The following is a 17918-nucleotide window of genomic DNA, read 5'->3' on the forward strand; positions in this document are numbered from 1 at the left end:
AGGAAAGTGTTTCTGAAGAAGAGAAATTTGTTAACATCGAGTATAGATTTAAGTGTCAGGAAGTCATTTCTGAAAGTATTTGTATGGAGTGTAGCCATGTATGGAAGTGAAACATGGATGGTAAATAGTTTGGACAAGAAGAGAATAGAAGCTTTCGAAATGTGGTGCTACAGAAGAATGCTGAAGATTAGATGGGTAGAACACATAACTAATGAGGAAGTATTGAATAGGATTGGGGAGAAGAGAAATTGTGGCACAACTTGACCAGAAGAAGGGATCGGTTGGTAGGACATGTTCTGAGGCATCAAGGGATCACCAATTTAGTATTGGAGGGCAGCGTGGAGGGTAAAAATCGTAGGGGGAGACCAAGAGATGAATAGACTAAGCAGATTCAGAAGGATGTAGGTTTCAGTAGGTACTGGGAGATGAAGAAGCTTGCACAGGATAGAGTAGCATGGAGAGCTGCATCAAACCAGTCTCAGGACTGAAGACCACAACAACAACAACAACGTTTGAAAAGGACCTTATTAGCCACACACCTACTACACCAGCCCGTTCCATTTCCTTCTGTCGAGTGCACTGTTTGTCCATTTGATATTGTCTTCAGAATTCTGCTTTAGGCAGTCTAAGCTCCGTCATTCTTGCCATGTGGCCAGCCCAGTCCAGCCTTCTCTTCTTTGGCACTTTGATGATGTTACCGTGTTTGTACAGTTCAATGCTTCACATTTGCATAAAGTTACCGGTTAACAATCTAATGACACAAGCGAATTTTGAAGTTAGTACTAAATGATCTTTTCTTAACAAACAGATAAAACTTAAAAGTGTTTTGTTCACTGTTGTTATACAGCCATATATTTCCACATCCGTTCTAATGTTGTTACTAAGAAGTCTCCATAAATACTTGAAACAGTCAGCTGTCTTTAAAGTGACTCCATCTACAGCTAAAGGTGCATCACTTCGGAGTTTCTTTCTTGTGATCAGATATTCTGTCCTGTCTTGATGGGAAAAGTTGACGAATATGTATTCTTAGGACAAATGAAAGGAATAAGCGAATGTGTGACTGCAGAAGAAAAAGAAACAGGAGTGTAAAAATGGCTTAGTGTTCATTTGGGAAATTGAATGTTGTACTTAGTTGGAAATTTGCAACGTGCCTTAAATAAAAAGTCTGTAACCATCGCATATTCCTAGTACTAACTTCCAGAAGTGAAACGTGGGAAATGCTCAGGCAATTCAAAAATTGGATCTTCCTCAACGAGCGATAGAAAGATACATATTGGGCATAACAATAAAGGATTAAAGGATAAAAAAAACGAACAAATGGCTAAGAGAAAAGGCTGGGGTTGAGGAAGCGACAGCGATTGTTACGAAACGGAAATGGAGATGGGACGGGCACAAAACGAGACGAAATCATGGGAGATGGGCAGAGGAGACTCCGTATGGTATTCTTCACGGTAATAAAATGCCTAGAAGCAGAAATTACATTCGAAAATCTGAAGATCGTAACATAAGCAGAAATTTGGCAAAGATCTACACACAGCAGTGGATGATAAATAGCTGATGATAATGTTGATGAGCGGCCGCCTATGAACCATGAACCTTGACGAGGTGGGGTGACTCGTTTGCCTCAACGGTTCACATAGCCATCGCGTAGGTACCACCACATCAGAAGAGAGGACAGACTGACGTATGGTTCCTGAAAAGAAGCAGCAGATTTTTCAGTAGTTATAGGGGAACCGTCTGGGTGATTAGAGAACGTGCACTGTAACGTTAGCCAACACGACCTTTCCCTTGCTCTGTTGACAATGCAAACCGTTGAAAACAAGGGGCATATACAGCCGTTTTACTTCTCAATGACATGCAGTTTTACTATATAGTTTAATGTTGATGACATCCTCTCAGATATGACAGTATCCTTCAAGATTAATTACATCACCATCATCGTCAGGATTTCCTTCCAGCAATCCGGGTAGGAACTTTGTAAACGATACACCTCCATTTATTTCTGTCCTGGTATAGCTTGTCTCCCTCCACAGCATCCCACGTTATTTCTCTCCTCTTAAGACCTTCATTAATCTGGTCTGCGCATCTCTAGACAACCCAGTCGGTCGTTATTCTCCTTCCTCTATCTCCAAATACTGACGTGAATTTCGAGTCGGGAGCTTTCGCGTCACATGACGTAACCACTTAAGTCTCACAGCAGTCATTCTTTCCTCCATGGTCAAGGTCATCTGCAGTTCCCTCCTTACATAATCTTTCCCGATTCTGTCTTCCCTAGTTTTTTGCAGAGCTGGCCTAAGGAACTTCATTCCACATGCCTATATTTGACACTCTTCTCTCTTATTTATATCACAGATTTCCAGACTATACGTCACGAGTGACAGGAGATAGGTTTTATACTTGGTCTGTTTGACTTTTAGAGGGACCCCCTTGTCGTAGATTAATTTCATACTTAGTAGAAGCTGGATCCTTTTGCTACTGTGTTCAAAACTTCTAGTTAGAGACTACCATCACTTGACATGACACTACCCAGATAACTGACACTCTTCACACGTTCGACCCTCTCTCCTTCCAGTACGTTACAAGGTGCGGGTGTCCTCGTCCCATTGCCATTGTCTTGCTCTGACTCACAGTCAACTAGACTTCTTTAAATTTTGCATTCCAGTAATCCAGTCTCCTTTGAACCTCCATTTCCGTCTCTCCCCAAATAGCGGTGTCAGCAGCCAAATTAAAAGCTCTGAGATCTTCATTTTATACTTTCATGATTTCTTTCATGATTGTGTCCAATGAAGAGTAAGGAGAAACGAACTACCTACATGAATACCTCTCTTTGTCTTAAGGACGTTCATGAAAAATACACATTATTTAAAACATGCAACAAATCCACAGTTTTGAAGACAACACCTTAACAAAGGATTTCTACAAAATTTTCTCTGTTTGATCTCTTTGCATATAGTGAGCTTCTCTCACGAGGTTTCTTGAATATATCGAATACGAGAATTTTAATAATTTTTTAATTATAATTCTGTAAGTATAATATAAAATTCGTGCAAAATTCCAAGCACATTGCTCCATATCTCAGCTTATACTCAAAATTTCAGAATTTATTCTTGAGACGAAATTTATTGGGTTTATAGTAACAAGTGTACAAAATTTTATAATTCTTCATACATTCGGAGAGAAAAGTATATAAACTTTAAAAAAAATATAATTCTCAGGAACTGTAATTTAAAGTTCAAGCTAACGTATTTTCATATGTCATCTCTTCAGAAGGTCCCAAATTTGGACTCAGGGTCCTCATTCCCTTCAATGCTTCTCTTCTGTTTTCTTGTTTTCTGCCTTCTTCCCTTTACGTGATCTTCAACAAACTTTTCATTTGAAGAGAGGCGCTGTAGATCTATTTTTCTCAAGAAGCCTTAAGTGAAATTTCCGCTCTTAAAGTCCATTCTCTCTAACAGGTTCATCCTCCTTACGTTCTCATCATTAAATACTAGAACTGCACCATAAATTGAAATTCTGACAGGTGTAGCAGGTGAAAATATAATTTTAGGGTATCTTTTCCACACGAGTGATTTTAGAGGCTCATTTGGATTGTGGGTTCTGCCATGCATACACTTTTTTAGAAGTTCAGGCGCGACCAAAAACCTGTAAGTGGGCTTCACAACACCCAGGATACAATTTAGAAGCCTCTCCTTGTGAATTTAGGGGTTGTTACCCCTCTGGGCCTGTACATGCTGAAGTGTTGCTTCAAAAAGTGACTGTTCAGGTACTCCTGATGTGACTTCATCATTGAAACTTTGGAAACCTACTGTCCATGAGTTCTACTAACAAAGAAAAAAACTGAAAATTCACATTTTCGGTCAATTTCATGAACGTTCCCCCTTACACGATTTTGACCTTCCACATCATACTTGTCCACTGCTTTCACAGCCTTTATACAGTATCTGAACTTCTCTAATTAATGAATCAGGAACATTATGTTTTCTCAGACATTCCCATATTTTACCCCTGGGTACATTGTCAGATGCTTTTGAAATCCAGGAACACTGCCATCCGGTCCTTCCCTTTTTTTTCAATATTCTCCTTTAACTGACATAGGAAAAAATTAATTACAGTAAAAATAATAACCAATCAGTATGCCGATAGGGACAGTCAACGACTATACACACTAAAGACAACTGAAAACAACAAGTGAATGAACCTGAAGAAATATACTGGAGGATAAAAATGATTTGGTGTTCATTTCGGAAATTCACAATAGGTTTTAAACAGAACGTCTGTAAACACTGGGTATTGGCAGTATATCACAGCGAAGAGTAAGATGGACGTTAAATTTGCTAACAATTTAAAAACTGAGGGTTGTTCAGGGGCAGTGGCAAAGTGCATGTGCAGCAACAATAAGAGACCCAAAAACAAACAAATGGGGAAGAGAAATAATGGGAGTTGGTTTAATGATGATGACATCCACTTGCGTAAAATATTTTGCGAGTGGAACGGTATACCATTCGAATGTCCGAACGGGAACTACTCGGAAGAATGTTTTCATCAGAAAACTAACTCTGGCGGCCTACGTGTACCTGTGTAGAGTGTTAGATCCTTTAATTGGATAGGCACATTAGAGAACTTGAAAAGACAAATGGAACAGCTTGAAGTTTGACATAACGAGAATTAGTAAAGTGAAATGGCAGGATTTACAGGATTTTTAGCAGATGAGTACAGCGTTATCAACGCAAAGTCAAATTGAGGTAACGCAAGAGTAGATCAAATAATGACTAAGAAAACAAAAAAGCAGGTGGGGAAAATTTGTCAGGGTAAAATTTTTCAGCAAGTTGTGAGACTGTGAAATGGGCATTGCTCTCTGATCTACATTTATGTTATTTCTGTCTTCTATGCACGAAGTTATGTTAGGATGGCAAGTTGCAGAGCCCTAGCTCTATTAGGTCAGGCACAACGACTTGCTGAAATTGAGGATTTTTTTTGCGTGTTTCCAGTCCCAAAAAGACTAACCTTTGTGAAAATGGCTGTAGTACTTACACCCAAGTTACAGATGGACTTGAAACTATGCATATGTTCATGCACTTGCCTTATGTTGATTCCGGAGAAATTTCGACAAAACTGGATATGGTGCACATGGAGCTGAAACTAGGCATTGGCTTATGCAGTTTCCTTAGATACATTATGTACAAATTTAACCAAAATGTAAAATTGTCGAGCTGGGGGCATGCTTTAAATTGGGTCATTTGATACGGAATGACGCAATCGTGATTTCTGTACATGAGACCCATCATTTCCAGCCGATATTAAATGAAATCAATATGGGTACGCTTGTGGACAACATGATAAAAACACAGTGCTGCTTGATGATTACCTCTTCAGTGACGTTTTTCGTAGACTAACTATTAATCGCATATCCAGTGCATTTCACATCGGAAGTATATGTTTTTATCTACTTCTACACCCAAATCACTGTAGAGTGTATGGGAGTGACACTTGCCAGTGAATCGTATTTTAAAATTTCTTTTCATTCCTTGTATCGATGGGGTTTGGGAAGAACAATTGCTTGAATATCTCTGTGCGAGCCATTGTTAGTCTAATGATGATAGACTTGTTTAACAGAAATGCTGAAAGTTTTAACTGGTGGACATTCAAAGAAAGAATCATTAAATTTCGAGAAACCCTACTTCTAAAATTTCAAGGACGAGATTTCAGTGGTTTACCTGTGAATAAATATTCTCTGGGTCCACCTTTCGCTCTAGTAGGCCAAAGACGATAAAATTACGCTATTAAAAGCTTACACAGAGGCACGTCTACAATTGTTCTTCCCTTACTGCTCAGATAAATGGAACGAACACAAAAAAAAACTGTCATATATGTCACCATTAAAAGAACACACTATTATGGATTTAATAGGGATTTACGGAGTATATAGAGGTAAAAAAGAGAAAACTGCATTGATAGAATTTCACATGTTGAAATTACACAAGTCTTATACTTTTGAAATCAAGAGATGTTAAATCGAAGGGTTTTTTTTTCAGTAACTGTATAGTTGAGAAATAATTACCAAGGAAAACGCTTTCCAAGCACGCTGGTCCATGGTTAAACACGTCATTGAAACCAAATACGTTCGAAAATCATAACCTAAAGTTTTTTTTACACAGTAGGGATAATTATAAACTTTTTAACGCGTCGCTAAAGAAAACTTTCGTCTTGGGCAAACTTTACAAGGAAATGCGCATTCAGAAAGTACTTGAGGTTTTTCTCTCTTGGACTGATGAAAAAACAAAACTTTAAATTAGTAACGTTGTACGCGAAAATCTAGCAATAACAGAAGATTAGAATTCAAAAAAACATTTTACCATTATCTTTACCATTATCCAATAAAGACATTTTCCTCAGTAGTTTCCTATGCCGTGTTATTATCACTATGATGATAAAAAGAACATACATTCAGTTTTACAAATAAGCTCATTTCTCATCAAAGGACGCAGAGGACTTACCAACGCGGAAAACTGGTACAATTCTGTAACACGTAGGCGTTAGATGCTCTACGAAACCACTTTGGAAACGGAAGTGCACCATAAATCGGCATATCTGCTGAAAAAAAATGTACTCAGTACTAAGCTAACGTACCCCTAATTTTCAGCAAAGTTCCCACTGTAGCTTCAGTTATCACCCATCGTAATACATAAATGTCACTTAACTTCAATGAACGCTAATAATTCTCTCTCTGAACAGGAAACAAAACTTTAGTTTGATACATACTCAGCACTGGAACAAATGGGTCCAATACAATAAGCAATCACTTAACCGACAGGCAAATTGGCAGCTTGTTCATTGCAGAAACATCACATATGCGTAGCGCAGCACTGAAAGTTAGTAAGAGCGAACGCACTTCGAATGACTGGCTGGATGGGGCGCGACTGACATCTGCCGATTTAAATGCCGCTACTACTGGATCGACCTTAACTGTACGTCGACACTGGATCGACCTTGACACCGGATGTGACGACAGCAGACTACGACCGAGTCCACGACTACGATCATCCTTACTTCCCGTGTAACATGTCACAAAATTTAAAGTGCAAAGCTGGAAACGACTTCGAGAAATAGCAAACAAAGAAACAAATAATTAAATACTGTCAATTCGTAACAATAAAACTTGCAACCCTGTGACACATAAGCTACTAATTACATTTTGCAATTGAAATGTTGAGTTACCGATAGTAATAACCTCGACCCGAATAACTAATGTGAACAGATATAACACCTTATGGATGTATATTACGTTATCGCTGTGCATACCTGTATATTTATCAGGGAGGAGATAACAATAAAAGGTAAGATTATACGTGGTACGCTACCAAAATAACTGTCGAATTTAGGTACTGGCAGTGTATTAAAAAGTGCTTACTTATTTCAACTGTTTATATAAAATTTGTAATATATACTCGTTCAAAAAATGGTTCAAATGGCTCTGAGCACTATGGGACTCAACATCTTAGGTCATAAGTCCCCTAGAACTTAGAACTACTTAAACATAACTAACCTAAGGACATCACACACACCCATGCCCGAGGCAGGATTCGAACCTGCGACCGTAGCAGTCCCGCGGTTCCGGACTGCAGCGCCAGAACCGCTAGCCCACCGCGGCCGGCTATACTCGTTCTTCCACGACAATCAGTACATCTGTAAACGTTGCTGAAATTCAAGGACATTGCAAAGAAGAATACAGCAATTACTTCAGTCTTCCATATGCAACTATTTTCAAAAGTAATTTCAACAGAACAATGTTTGGTTCAAACGTACGCGAGCGACAGAAAGCGTTCGTTTGTCATGCAAAGATACTGCAGTAGTTTCCAAGGATACAAACTACTATTGTTAACTGCATGGAAGTTAACTGTTTACTAAAACGACTTTGCGTATTCACGGTTTATTCGTTGTCCTTTTAACATGACATACCAAAAGAAACAATGTGGCACAGTAGTCTTGAAATTCGCGTACCATTCAACCCTTACACAATTATTGTCACAATGCTCTTTGAGTGAATTCACCTTAATAATCTAGTGGACAATACAATTGCTACACCACGAAGATGACTTCATACAGATGCGTAATTTAACCGGCAGCAAGAAGATGCTGTGATATGAAAATGATTAGCTTTTCAGAGCATTCACACAAGGTTGGCGCCGGTGGCGACATCTACAACGTGCTGACATGAGGCAAGTTACCAACCGATTTCTCATACACAAACAGCAGTTGACTGGCGTTACCTGGTGAAACGTTTTTGTGATGCCTCGTGTAAGGAGGAGAAATGCGTACCATCACGTTTCCGACTTTGATAAAGATCGTCGGATTGTAGCCTATCGCGATTGCGGTTTATCGTATCGCGACATTGCTGCTCGCGTTGGTCTAGATCCAATGACTGTTACCAGAATATGGAATCGGTGGGTTCAGGAGGGTAATACGGAACGCCGTGCTGGATCCCAACGGCCTCGTATCACTAGCAGTCGAGATGACAGGCATCTTATCCGCATGGCTGTAATGGATCGTGCAGCCACGTCTCGACCCCTGAGTCAACAGATGGGGACGTTTGCAAGACAACAACCATCTGCACGAACAGTTCGACGACGTTTGCAACAGCATGGGCTATCAGCTCGGAGACCGTGGCTGCGGTTACCCTTGACGCTGCATCACAGACAGGAGCGCCTGCGATGGTGTACTCAACGACGAACCTGGGTGCACGAATGGCAAAACGTTATTTTTTCGGATGAATCCAGATTCTGTTTACAGCATCATGATGGTCGCATCCGAGTTTGGTGACATCGCGGTGAACGCACATTGAAAGCGTGTATTTGTCATCGCCATACTGGCGTATCACCCGGCGTGATGGTATGGGGTGCCATTGGTTCCACGTCTCGGTCACCTCTTGTACACATTGACGTCACTTTGAACAGTCGACGTTACATTTCAGATGTGTTACGACCCGTGGCTCCACCCTTCATTCGATCCCTGCGAAACCCTACATTTCAGCAGGATAATGCACGACCCCATGTTGCAGGTCCTGTACGGGCCTTTCTGGATACAGAAAATGTTCGACTGCTGGCCTGTCCAGCACACTGTCCAGATCTCTCACCAACTGAAAACGTCTGGTCAATGGCGGCCGAGCAACTGGCTCGTCACAATACACCAGTGACTACTCTTGATGAAATGTGGTATCGTGCTGAAGCTGCATGGGCAGTTGTGCCTGTACACGCCATCCAAGCTCTGTTTGACTCAATGCCCAGGCGTATCAAGGCCGTTATTACGGCCAGAGGTGGTTGTTCTGGGTACCGATTTCTCAGAATCTACGGACCCAAATTGCGTGAAAACGTAATCACATGTCAGTTCTAGTATAATATATTTGCCCGATGAATACCCGTTTATCATCTCCATTTCTTCTTGGTTTAGCAATTGTAATGGCCAGTAGTGTATGACGTTTCAAGTTGTATGTGAAACAAACATTCGGAGACAAGTCTGCCTGCTTCTGAGAAAAAGAATCTTAACAGACGGACAGACACCCAGATAAAAAACGATGGAAATTTTTTTTTCGTGTGATATAATTACAAATTTGCAGTTTTCGTTTCTTTTCCCTTTGGTTGTACTGTGAAATCTTCGTTTTTGCCAATTTTCATAATTCTAGGCCAACAGGAATTACCGTATAGGTTTTGATGAGTGAGTTTGTGAGTATGAAAATATGTGTCATAAATGGCCGTATCTTTTGATTGCGCTTACTGAGAAGCTTCTGTACTTTATACCGCCGAAGTGCTCTAGAGCTGAGAATATGACATACATTTCACCGTGACACGTCTACCCGCTCCTGAGAGAATGGGTTTCTAACAGTTGGACAGCAAAGCAATCCTACATAGGTTTCGTTTTCACCCATCGAGTTACGGAACATTGAGAGTACTTCTCAATACTACGGGGCAACGGACTAATACCGAACAATATAAAGAAACAATATGCCATGCAGTTCTTGTGAAATTTAGTCAGTCTGGTACTATTTACTTTGCCCTGTTGTTATCATATTTATGTATTTTTGAAGTTGATTATTTATGTGATCGTTAATTCGGTGCGTAGCGTTGAACAAGCGACTGAAATGACAATCTGTACAGCGGGAACCAATTCAATAATTCTGCAATTGGATCAAGTCACGAGTGTCAGTTGAAGGCAAGGAAAACGCCCGTATCATAAGTTCTCAACTCACGTTGCGATCTAAGTGAACATCGATTTTTTAAAGACTCTGCCTAAAAGTGAACGATTTAGTAAAGCAACAGATGTGACCCGTTTCAGCTCTGGCTGGCGATGGCAATGGGACTGTATAAGACAGAGGACGATGCTCGAACTAGTATTGCGCAATGGTAAGAGGGGTAAATCTCGAAACACAAAGTTGACGTAACACTTGCATGCGACACGCCCATTTCGCGACTTCCCCTCGAGCCGTAAAATGAACGCACCCATCTGCGCACATTCTCCCGTTGCTAGGCAATCTGGCTCAATTACATTGATCGGCCGGCAGCTTGCGCGCCATCCGACGGCCACCTGCTGAACTGCGCACTCCCGGCCCCTACGTCAATTCAGGACTCAGAGGGGAAGGTGGCATCCTGCGAAAATGTCCGCCGACGTGCGTTTGTCGTCGCTCTTGCTGGCCAGCGTTAATTCCATTAATAATGGGCTGCCATCGCAAGCAAGGCTATGTGGCGCATTAGTTAAGGGGACGACGACGGTGCAACAGTGTCTTTAACTTGTAGCATAGCATATTTCTGATGCGTAGTTTATGCCCTGACTTTCAACAGAAAGAGGTAAGCATTCATTTCAGATCGTATTTCATTTTAATTAACTGTAGTTAAGCACGAGAAAAACTTTTTCTAGTTGATTCAGTCTCCTAGCCAATTTTCGTTCCAATTCCTCCACGTAACTCGGTCTACGTACCGGGAAAGTTGTTTGATTTAGCCATTATTTAATGTTATTTATTTAAACGCTCATGACGTTGGTACATAGTTGTCTGTTTAAAAGCTTCTCACTACAGCATTTGCCAGTGTTGTAACTTTTTACAAGTTAGCATATGGTGCCAGTTCAAAGCAAGGTCCACTCTATTACAAATTACATACTGTGCGGAAATTACATACCAGTTCTCTGCAAATGCGCAGCAAGGCAGTAACGACTCTTAATTAGTTGTGAAGTTGCCGCTGCTTCATTCCGTAGATGTTCTAGAATAAATTCCTAATTGTGTAACAACTTCTTTCCACTTCTTTCAGTGCAGTGTAAGATACTCTATGCTATCTTTCAGATATTTTTGACGTAGTAGTTTTTGATTCTACATTTCGATGTCGACAATTGTTGGTGAAAAATGCATCGCCAGATAAATGAAACTGAATTAATGCTGTGCGGCTTATAATTTCTTGAAAGCCCTCGCATATTCCGTATTGAGACCGATGGTTACGTATCCAAGTGGCTCAACATTTGTCCACACGAGAATTTTTTGAACCCCTGTTGAAGACTTCTCCATCACAGAAAAATCAAAACCAATACTAGGCGGGTTAGTAGTCAATGAATGACAGTAGCCACTACAGCGCGAAGGAAGCTCTCTAACAAATGAAAGAATGTAGATTAATCTTGGACCCGCTCTCAGACGCTTTAGTCACACAAAATCCACGGCTGTCTGGTGTAGTAGTCAATGGCACGAACTATCAGACGACGAAGGAAGCTGTCACCTAAAAGGGCATATTTAGATGAAACGGATGCTTAACTCTTGAAAACAAAAAGTTCTTGTGTTGTCAGTAAAAGGAGGGGGGGGGGGGGGGGGGGTAAGTTGTGAAGTCGCCAGTTTGAAAATCCGCAGCTGGTGAAAACTACCGTATTTGAACTTCTAGAATAACGGGTAACCACCGAAGTAGCTGCGTGAATTTTGAAGCAGCAATGAGTCTGGGAATCCGCTTGTTGTGACATCACGTTATTCACGCTCTTGCAAAGTGCAAGTCTTTTTTGACAATGAAACGGTCTGACATTGAAAACTCTTATTGTAAACCAACCATTCGCTGTTTTAGAGGTTTACATTTTGTTTGCCCGACAACAGCGCCACATATCCTGCAACTTTAAGGCTTCCGCCGTCTTCCATCCTCGCAGAATGTAATATTGATTTTTCGGCATGTTGTGACGCAAATGCCCGCGTTCCTGCCCGTTATAACTCTTAGCGATTTCTTTACAGTTGGAGGACGTGACATTCTCACCTTTCTCGGCTTTGTACTCTGCCTGTTAGATAATTTGTTTTCTAAGAAATAACACATCCAGCAGATGTATGGACCAACGGGGAAGCTTCGCTTTTTTTTGAACATGAACAACTCGGACAGATTGAATCCTCAGGTCTTGTACGCTAGTCACAACACCGTGAATCACAGAAAGTGGGACTAACTCTTGCACCAATTCTCTACAGCGCATTGTTGGTGGTGAATATTCATATTTTCCTTCGACAGCTGGATATCATGAGACCAGCTACCACAGTACCTATGATCGATAGCCAGTCAGACTCCATGTGAAAGAAAAAGTAAATAAAAACTGAGAAATAAGTAACTTCATGTAGAAATATTATGTCTCAGAGTACATGGCCCTTACCCGCTTGTTCCTATCAGGGTTGTTGTAATTTAATTCTACCCAAGAAACCATGAGGTTTATTTTTTTAAAAAAACGTATAAAAATCGTACCAAACTATCAATAAAACCCAACTGTTTTTAGTTATGAAAATTTATTTATTTATTTATTTACTTATTTATTGTTCCGTGGGACCAAATTAAGGAGAAGTCTCCATGGTCATGGAACGAGTCAATACATGAAATTATAACACGATAGTAGAAACAGATAAAATGAAATATAAGTAACATATTCAGGCGACAATTCGTAAATTTAATACAGAAAATCAACAACGTAACACTGGAATTTGCTTAATTTTTCAGCTCTTCCAGGAGCTCCTCGACAGAATAGAAGGAGTGAGCCATGAGGAAACTCTTCAGTTTAGACTTAAAAGTGTTTGGGCTACTGCTAAGATTTTTGAGTTCTTGTGGTAGCTTATTGAAAATGGATGCATCAGAATGCTGCACTCCTTTCTACATAACAGTCAAGGAAGTGCATTCCACATGCAGATTTGATTTCTGCCTAGTATTAACTGAGTGAATGCTGCTAACTCTTGGGAATAAGGTAATATTGCCAACAACAAACGACGTTAAAGAAAATATATACTGTCAGAATTCGCAGACTACTGAATAGGGGTCGACAAGAGGTTCTCAAACTTACACCACACATAGCTCGAACAGCCCGTTTTTGAGCCAAAAATACCCTTTTTGGATCAGACTAAATGGTATATATCATACTAAATGACATATAGTTAGCCTTACACAAATTAAAAAGTACCGTCACATTTATTGGAAGCATCTATTCTCTGTCACAAGAATTTATTTTATTAACACTGTATTTTAACTTTTCTTGAAATATAAGAAATATTTAACTTCTAGAAAAAAACTTTTCAGTCAACGTAGAATCGTAATGATTGTAAAGTACAGTTTAGCACATTTTTGAAGCAGGCAGAAATGTATAGATCTTCACTAATTCATCAGCTCTTTTCTCTCCTAAATCATTTCGTAGTTTTGACCAAACAAACCTGTAGGTGGAGAAGATTCTCTCACTGGTTGCAGTACTGGCAGGGCAAGAAATAGGCTTCTCACAAAAGTAATAAATGTTGTTGCTAAGTTTCCTTTTATGCTGTTTTTAGTCCAATATCTTCCACCATTTGTTTGGTCGGAACTGTGTTAAAATGCATCGGAAACATAGTGGCAGGAAAATAATCAGAATCTGCTATCCTAAAAGACATAGCACTTGCAAACCGCTCTGAATGCATCTCTGTGAACCAGTTTTCTGCACTTTACTCTTGTTGACCAGTTAATCTTCTCCTCTGAATCTTGGATCTAGCATGCTGGCAATGTAGTGAAAGGATTCCAGTGCTTTCTCCTCTCGTTTTTTTTTTTATTACGTTCTTATAGGGTCCCAGAGTAGACAACACTCCGTCAGAACTGCTGATATTCTTGGAACAGCCAGCCATGGCTCCTGGTGTGCAAGACTTCAAGAAGAATATAATAATATAATTTCCAAAGAAAGCAGGTGCTGGCAGTTGTGAACCTTAATAAGTTGTGGTTGCAAAATACTGACACGAATCCTTTACCGAAGAATGTAAAAACTGGTAGAAGCCGACCTCGGGGAAGATCAGTTTGGATTCTGCAGAAATGTAGGAACACGCGAGGCAATACTGACCCTACGACTTGTCTTAGAAGATAGGTTAAGGAAAGGCAAGTCTACGTTTCTAGCACTTGTAGACCCAGAGAAAGCTTTTGACAAGGTTGACTAGAATACTCTCTTTCAAATTCTGAAGGTGGCAAGCATAAAATTTAGGGAGCGTAAGATTATTTACAATTTGTACAGAAACCAGATGACAGTTATAAGAGTCGAGGGGCATGAAAGGGAAGCAGTGGTTGAGAAGGGAGTGAGACAGGGTTGTAGCCCATCCCCAATGTTATTCAATCGGTACATTGAGCAAGCAGTAAAGGAAGGAATTTGGTATAGGAACTAAAATCCATGGAGAAGAAATAAGAACCTTCAGGTTTGCCGATGACACTGTAATCCTGTCAGAGACAGCAAATGATGTGGAAGAGCAGTTGAACGGAATGGATAGTGTCTTGAAAGGAGGATATAAGATGAACATAAACGAAAGCAAAACGAGGATAATGGAATGTAGTCGAATTAAATCAGGTGATGCTGTGGGAATTAGAATAGGAAATGACAGTTAAAGTAGTAAATGAGTTTTGCTACTTAGGAAGCAAAATAACTGTTGATGGTCGAAGTAGAGAGGATATAAAATGTAGACTGGCAATGGCAAGAAAAGCGTTTCTCAAAAAGAGAAATTGGTTAATATCGAATACAGATTTAAGTGTTAGAAATTCTTTTCCGAGGGTATTTATCTGGAGTATAACCTTATATGGAAGTGAAACACAGACAATAAACAGTTCAGAGAAGGCGAGAGTAAAAGCTTTTAAAATGTTGTTCTACAGAAGAATGCTGAAGCTTAGATGGGTAGATCACGCAACTAATGAGGAGGTGCTGAATATAATTGGGGAGAAAAGAAATTTGTGGCACAACTTGACTAAAAGAAGGGACTGGTTGATAGTACACGTTCTGAGACATCAAGGGATCATCAATTCAATACTGGAGGAAAGTGTGAGAGGTAAAAATAGTAGAGGGAGACTAGGAGATGAATACAGGAATCAGGTTTAAAAGTATGTAGGTTGCAGAAATTATTCAGAGACGAAAATGCTTGCGAGGATAGAGCAGCATGGAGAGCTGCATCAAACCAGTCTTCAGACTGAAGACAAACAACGAACCTGGGTTCCATACCAGGACTTTCTAAAAAGATCAATCCTTAGTTTAACAGCTTGTGCGGTATTGGTGCTGTCTGCTTGAAGAAGGTCCAGGGCTCTACAAACCACCGACAGTTGTCAGAGAATATGAGTGGCATCTTAATAAATTACAACATGATCCAAGATTTTGTTAACGTTAGTAAAGACTTCTTAAGAGTGCACCGTTACAATTTCTTCATTATATATATATAGAATAAAGTCCTTAAAAGCATGGGTTAATGTTTTGAGTATATTGATCATAAGAATTTAAAGTGAACTATTTAACTCTCAGTGTAAGAAAAATCCCCAAAAAAATAAACCCATAAAAACCCAATTTTACCAACTGGATTGTTTTTTTTAATACCCAGTGTTTTCTCAATTCTTGTTTCTTTGGATCAGCATTCTTTTTTTCTCCCGTGTATCTGTCTTATGACAGGTTTCAGCTCTCCATCATGTCCTGTTCTGAGTATCTTCCTTCATCCTTTTGTAATTTCGTCCTCTTCTAATGTTGTCCATCATTCCAATTCTCTTCCTGCCTTATCATCTCAATCCTCCCATTTCTGTGAGTGTAATTATTTGTCGCAGCCAAATTTTTTCCTCTTTCTGATCACTTCTAATAATCTCCTTTCTTCCCCTTTTTTCTTTGTCCCTTCTCCACTCTCAAATCTACTTGTCCACTTCACCACAAGCATTCATCTCCAAACCCCCATTTAAGAACTTTCTAAATATCTTTCTTCTTTCTGTTTAACTCTCCATGCTTTTCACTGCTGTATAATACAACGTTCCAGACATAACATTTAGCAAATTTTTTCCTCAGTTCCATTGGAAATCTTGGAAATGTTAGTAAGTACTTCACGTTTTCAAATGCTCTCACATCAAAAATTTATTTTTGTACTCACTCATCCGGTTGAAACGTTGAATGCCAAATTGATTTTATTTGATTTATTTATTTGTCCTTTGACAATTTACATTGTGTGGATTTCGCTCGCTTACATGTAAAATTTGTTGTTATCAGCGTTGTGGTCTTCAGTCCAAAGACTGTTTCGATGAAGCTCTCCATGCTGGTCAGTCCCATGCAAGCCTCTTCATCTCTGAGTAAGTAATGCAACTTACTTTACTTACCACTGTGCCTCCTTCCACAATTTTTTTCCTCCCACACTTCCTTCCAATACTAAATCGATGATCCCTTGACGTCTCTAATGTTTCCTATCAACTGATGCCTTTATTAGTCTGGTTGTGCTACAAATTCCTTTTCTCCCCAATTTTATTCCGTATCTCGTCATTAGTTACGTGACCTACCCATCTAATCTTCAACATTCTTCTGTAGCACTACATCTCAAAAGCTTCTATTCTCTTTTTGTCTCAACTGTTAATCGTCCATGTTTCACTTCAGTAAATAATTCCTAACATTTAAATCTTTATTAGATATAAACAAATTCCTCTTTTTTAAAAATGCGTTTCTTGCTATTGACTGTGCGCATTTTATATCCTCTCTATTTCGGCCAACATCAGTTATTTTACGGCCCAAGTATCAAAACTCATCTACTACATTTAGTTTCTCGTTTTCCAATCTATCTCTCTCAGCATCGCCTGATTTAATATCGAATACACTCCATTGCCCTTGATTTACTTCTGCTTTGTTCATCTTATAATCTCTTTTCGAGGTACTATAGCTATTGTTCATCTTATAATCTCTTTTGAAGATACTGTCCATTCCGTTCAACTGTTCTTCGAAATCTTTTACCGTCTGACAGAATTGCAATGTCACTGGCAAACCGCAAAGTTTTTGTTTCTTCTCCCTCGACTTTAATTCTTTTTCCGGATTTATCCTTAGTTTCCTGTACTGTTTCCGAAATGTACAGATTGAACAACATCAGAGATTTGCTACAACTGTGTCTTACTTCCTTCTCAACAACTTCATCTCTTTTTGCCCCTGGACTGTTATAACTCCCGTCTGGCTTCTGTACAAGTTCTAAATAACTTCTCTGTATATTGTACTCTTATTGCCCTCAGAATTTCAAACAGCATATTCCTTGCATGTATCCTCTACCCATTCCCGCTTAGCTATTATTTGTGAATCTTTTTTTCACACGTCTGTTATCCTTTTCGACTGCCTTTTTTTGTTATCTTCTTTCCTGAATTAAACCGAGCGTCACCTGCGTTATCCAAGGGTTTCTGCTAGGCCTTCTCTGTTTGCAGATGTTATCCTCTGCTACCTTTCTTATTTCATGTCTGCTTACACCACGCTTGTCCGCCCTATTCTGGAGTATTGCTGTGCGGTGCGGGATCCGCATCAGGTGGGACTGACGGATGACATCGAAAAAGTACAAAGAAGGACAGCTCGTTTTGTATTATCGCGAAATAGGGGAGATAGTGCCACAGACATGATACGTGAATTGGAGTGGCAATCATTAAAACAAAGGCGTTTTTCGTTGCGACGGGTTCTTC

The 17918-nt window shown here is 39.7% G+C and overlaps 1 protein-coding gene across 4 annotated transcripts in view; it reads left to right on the plus strand.

Annotated features, from left to right (window-relative positions):
- Positions 1–10627: 10627 nt before the first annotated feature.
- The window catches only part of LOC126106788 (kelch domain-containing protein 2-like), a 140807-nt gene continuing 133516 nt past the window's right edge, over positions 10628–17918 (plus strand). For all 4 annotated transcript variants that reach the window (XM_049913175.1, XM_049913172.1, XM_049913173.1 and 1 more), the window contains exon 1: positions 10628–10835. Coding sequence is in view for 1 of the 4 variants with exons in the window: in XM_049913174.1 (XP_049769131.1) it covers positions 10800–10835 (36 nt within the window). In the remaining 3 variants the exon portion in view is untranslated. The remainder of the gene's footprint in view (positions 10836–17918) is intronic.

This window comes from Schistocerca cancellata, chromosome 10, assembly GCF_023864275.1.
Source record: "Schistocerca cancellata isolate TAMUIC-IGC-003103 chromosome 10, iqSchCanc2.1, whole genome shotgun sequence".
Classification (NCBI taxonomy): domain Eukaryota; kingdom Metazoa; phylum Arthropoda; class Insecta; order Orthoptera; family Acrididae; genus Schistocerca; species Schistocerca cancellata.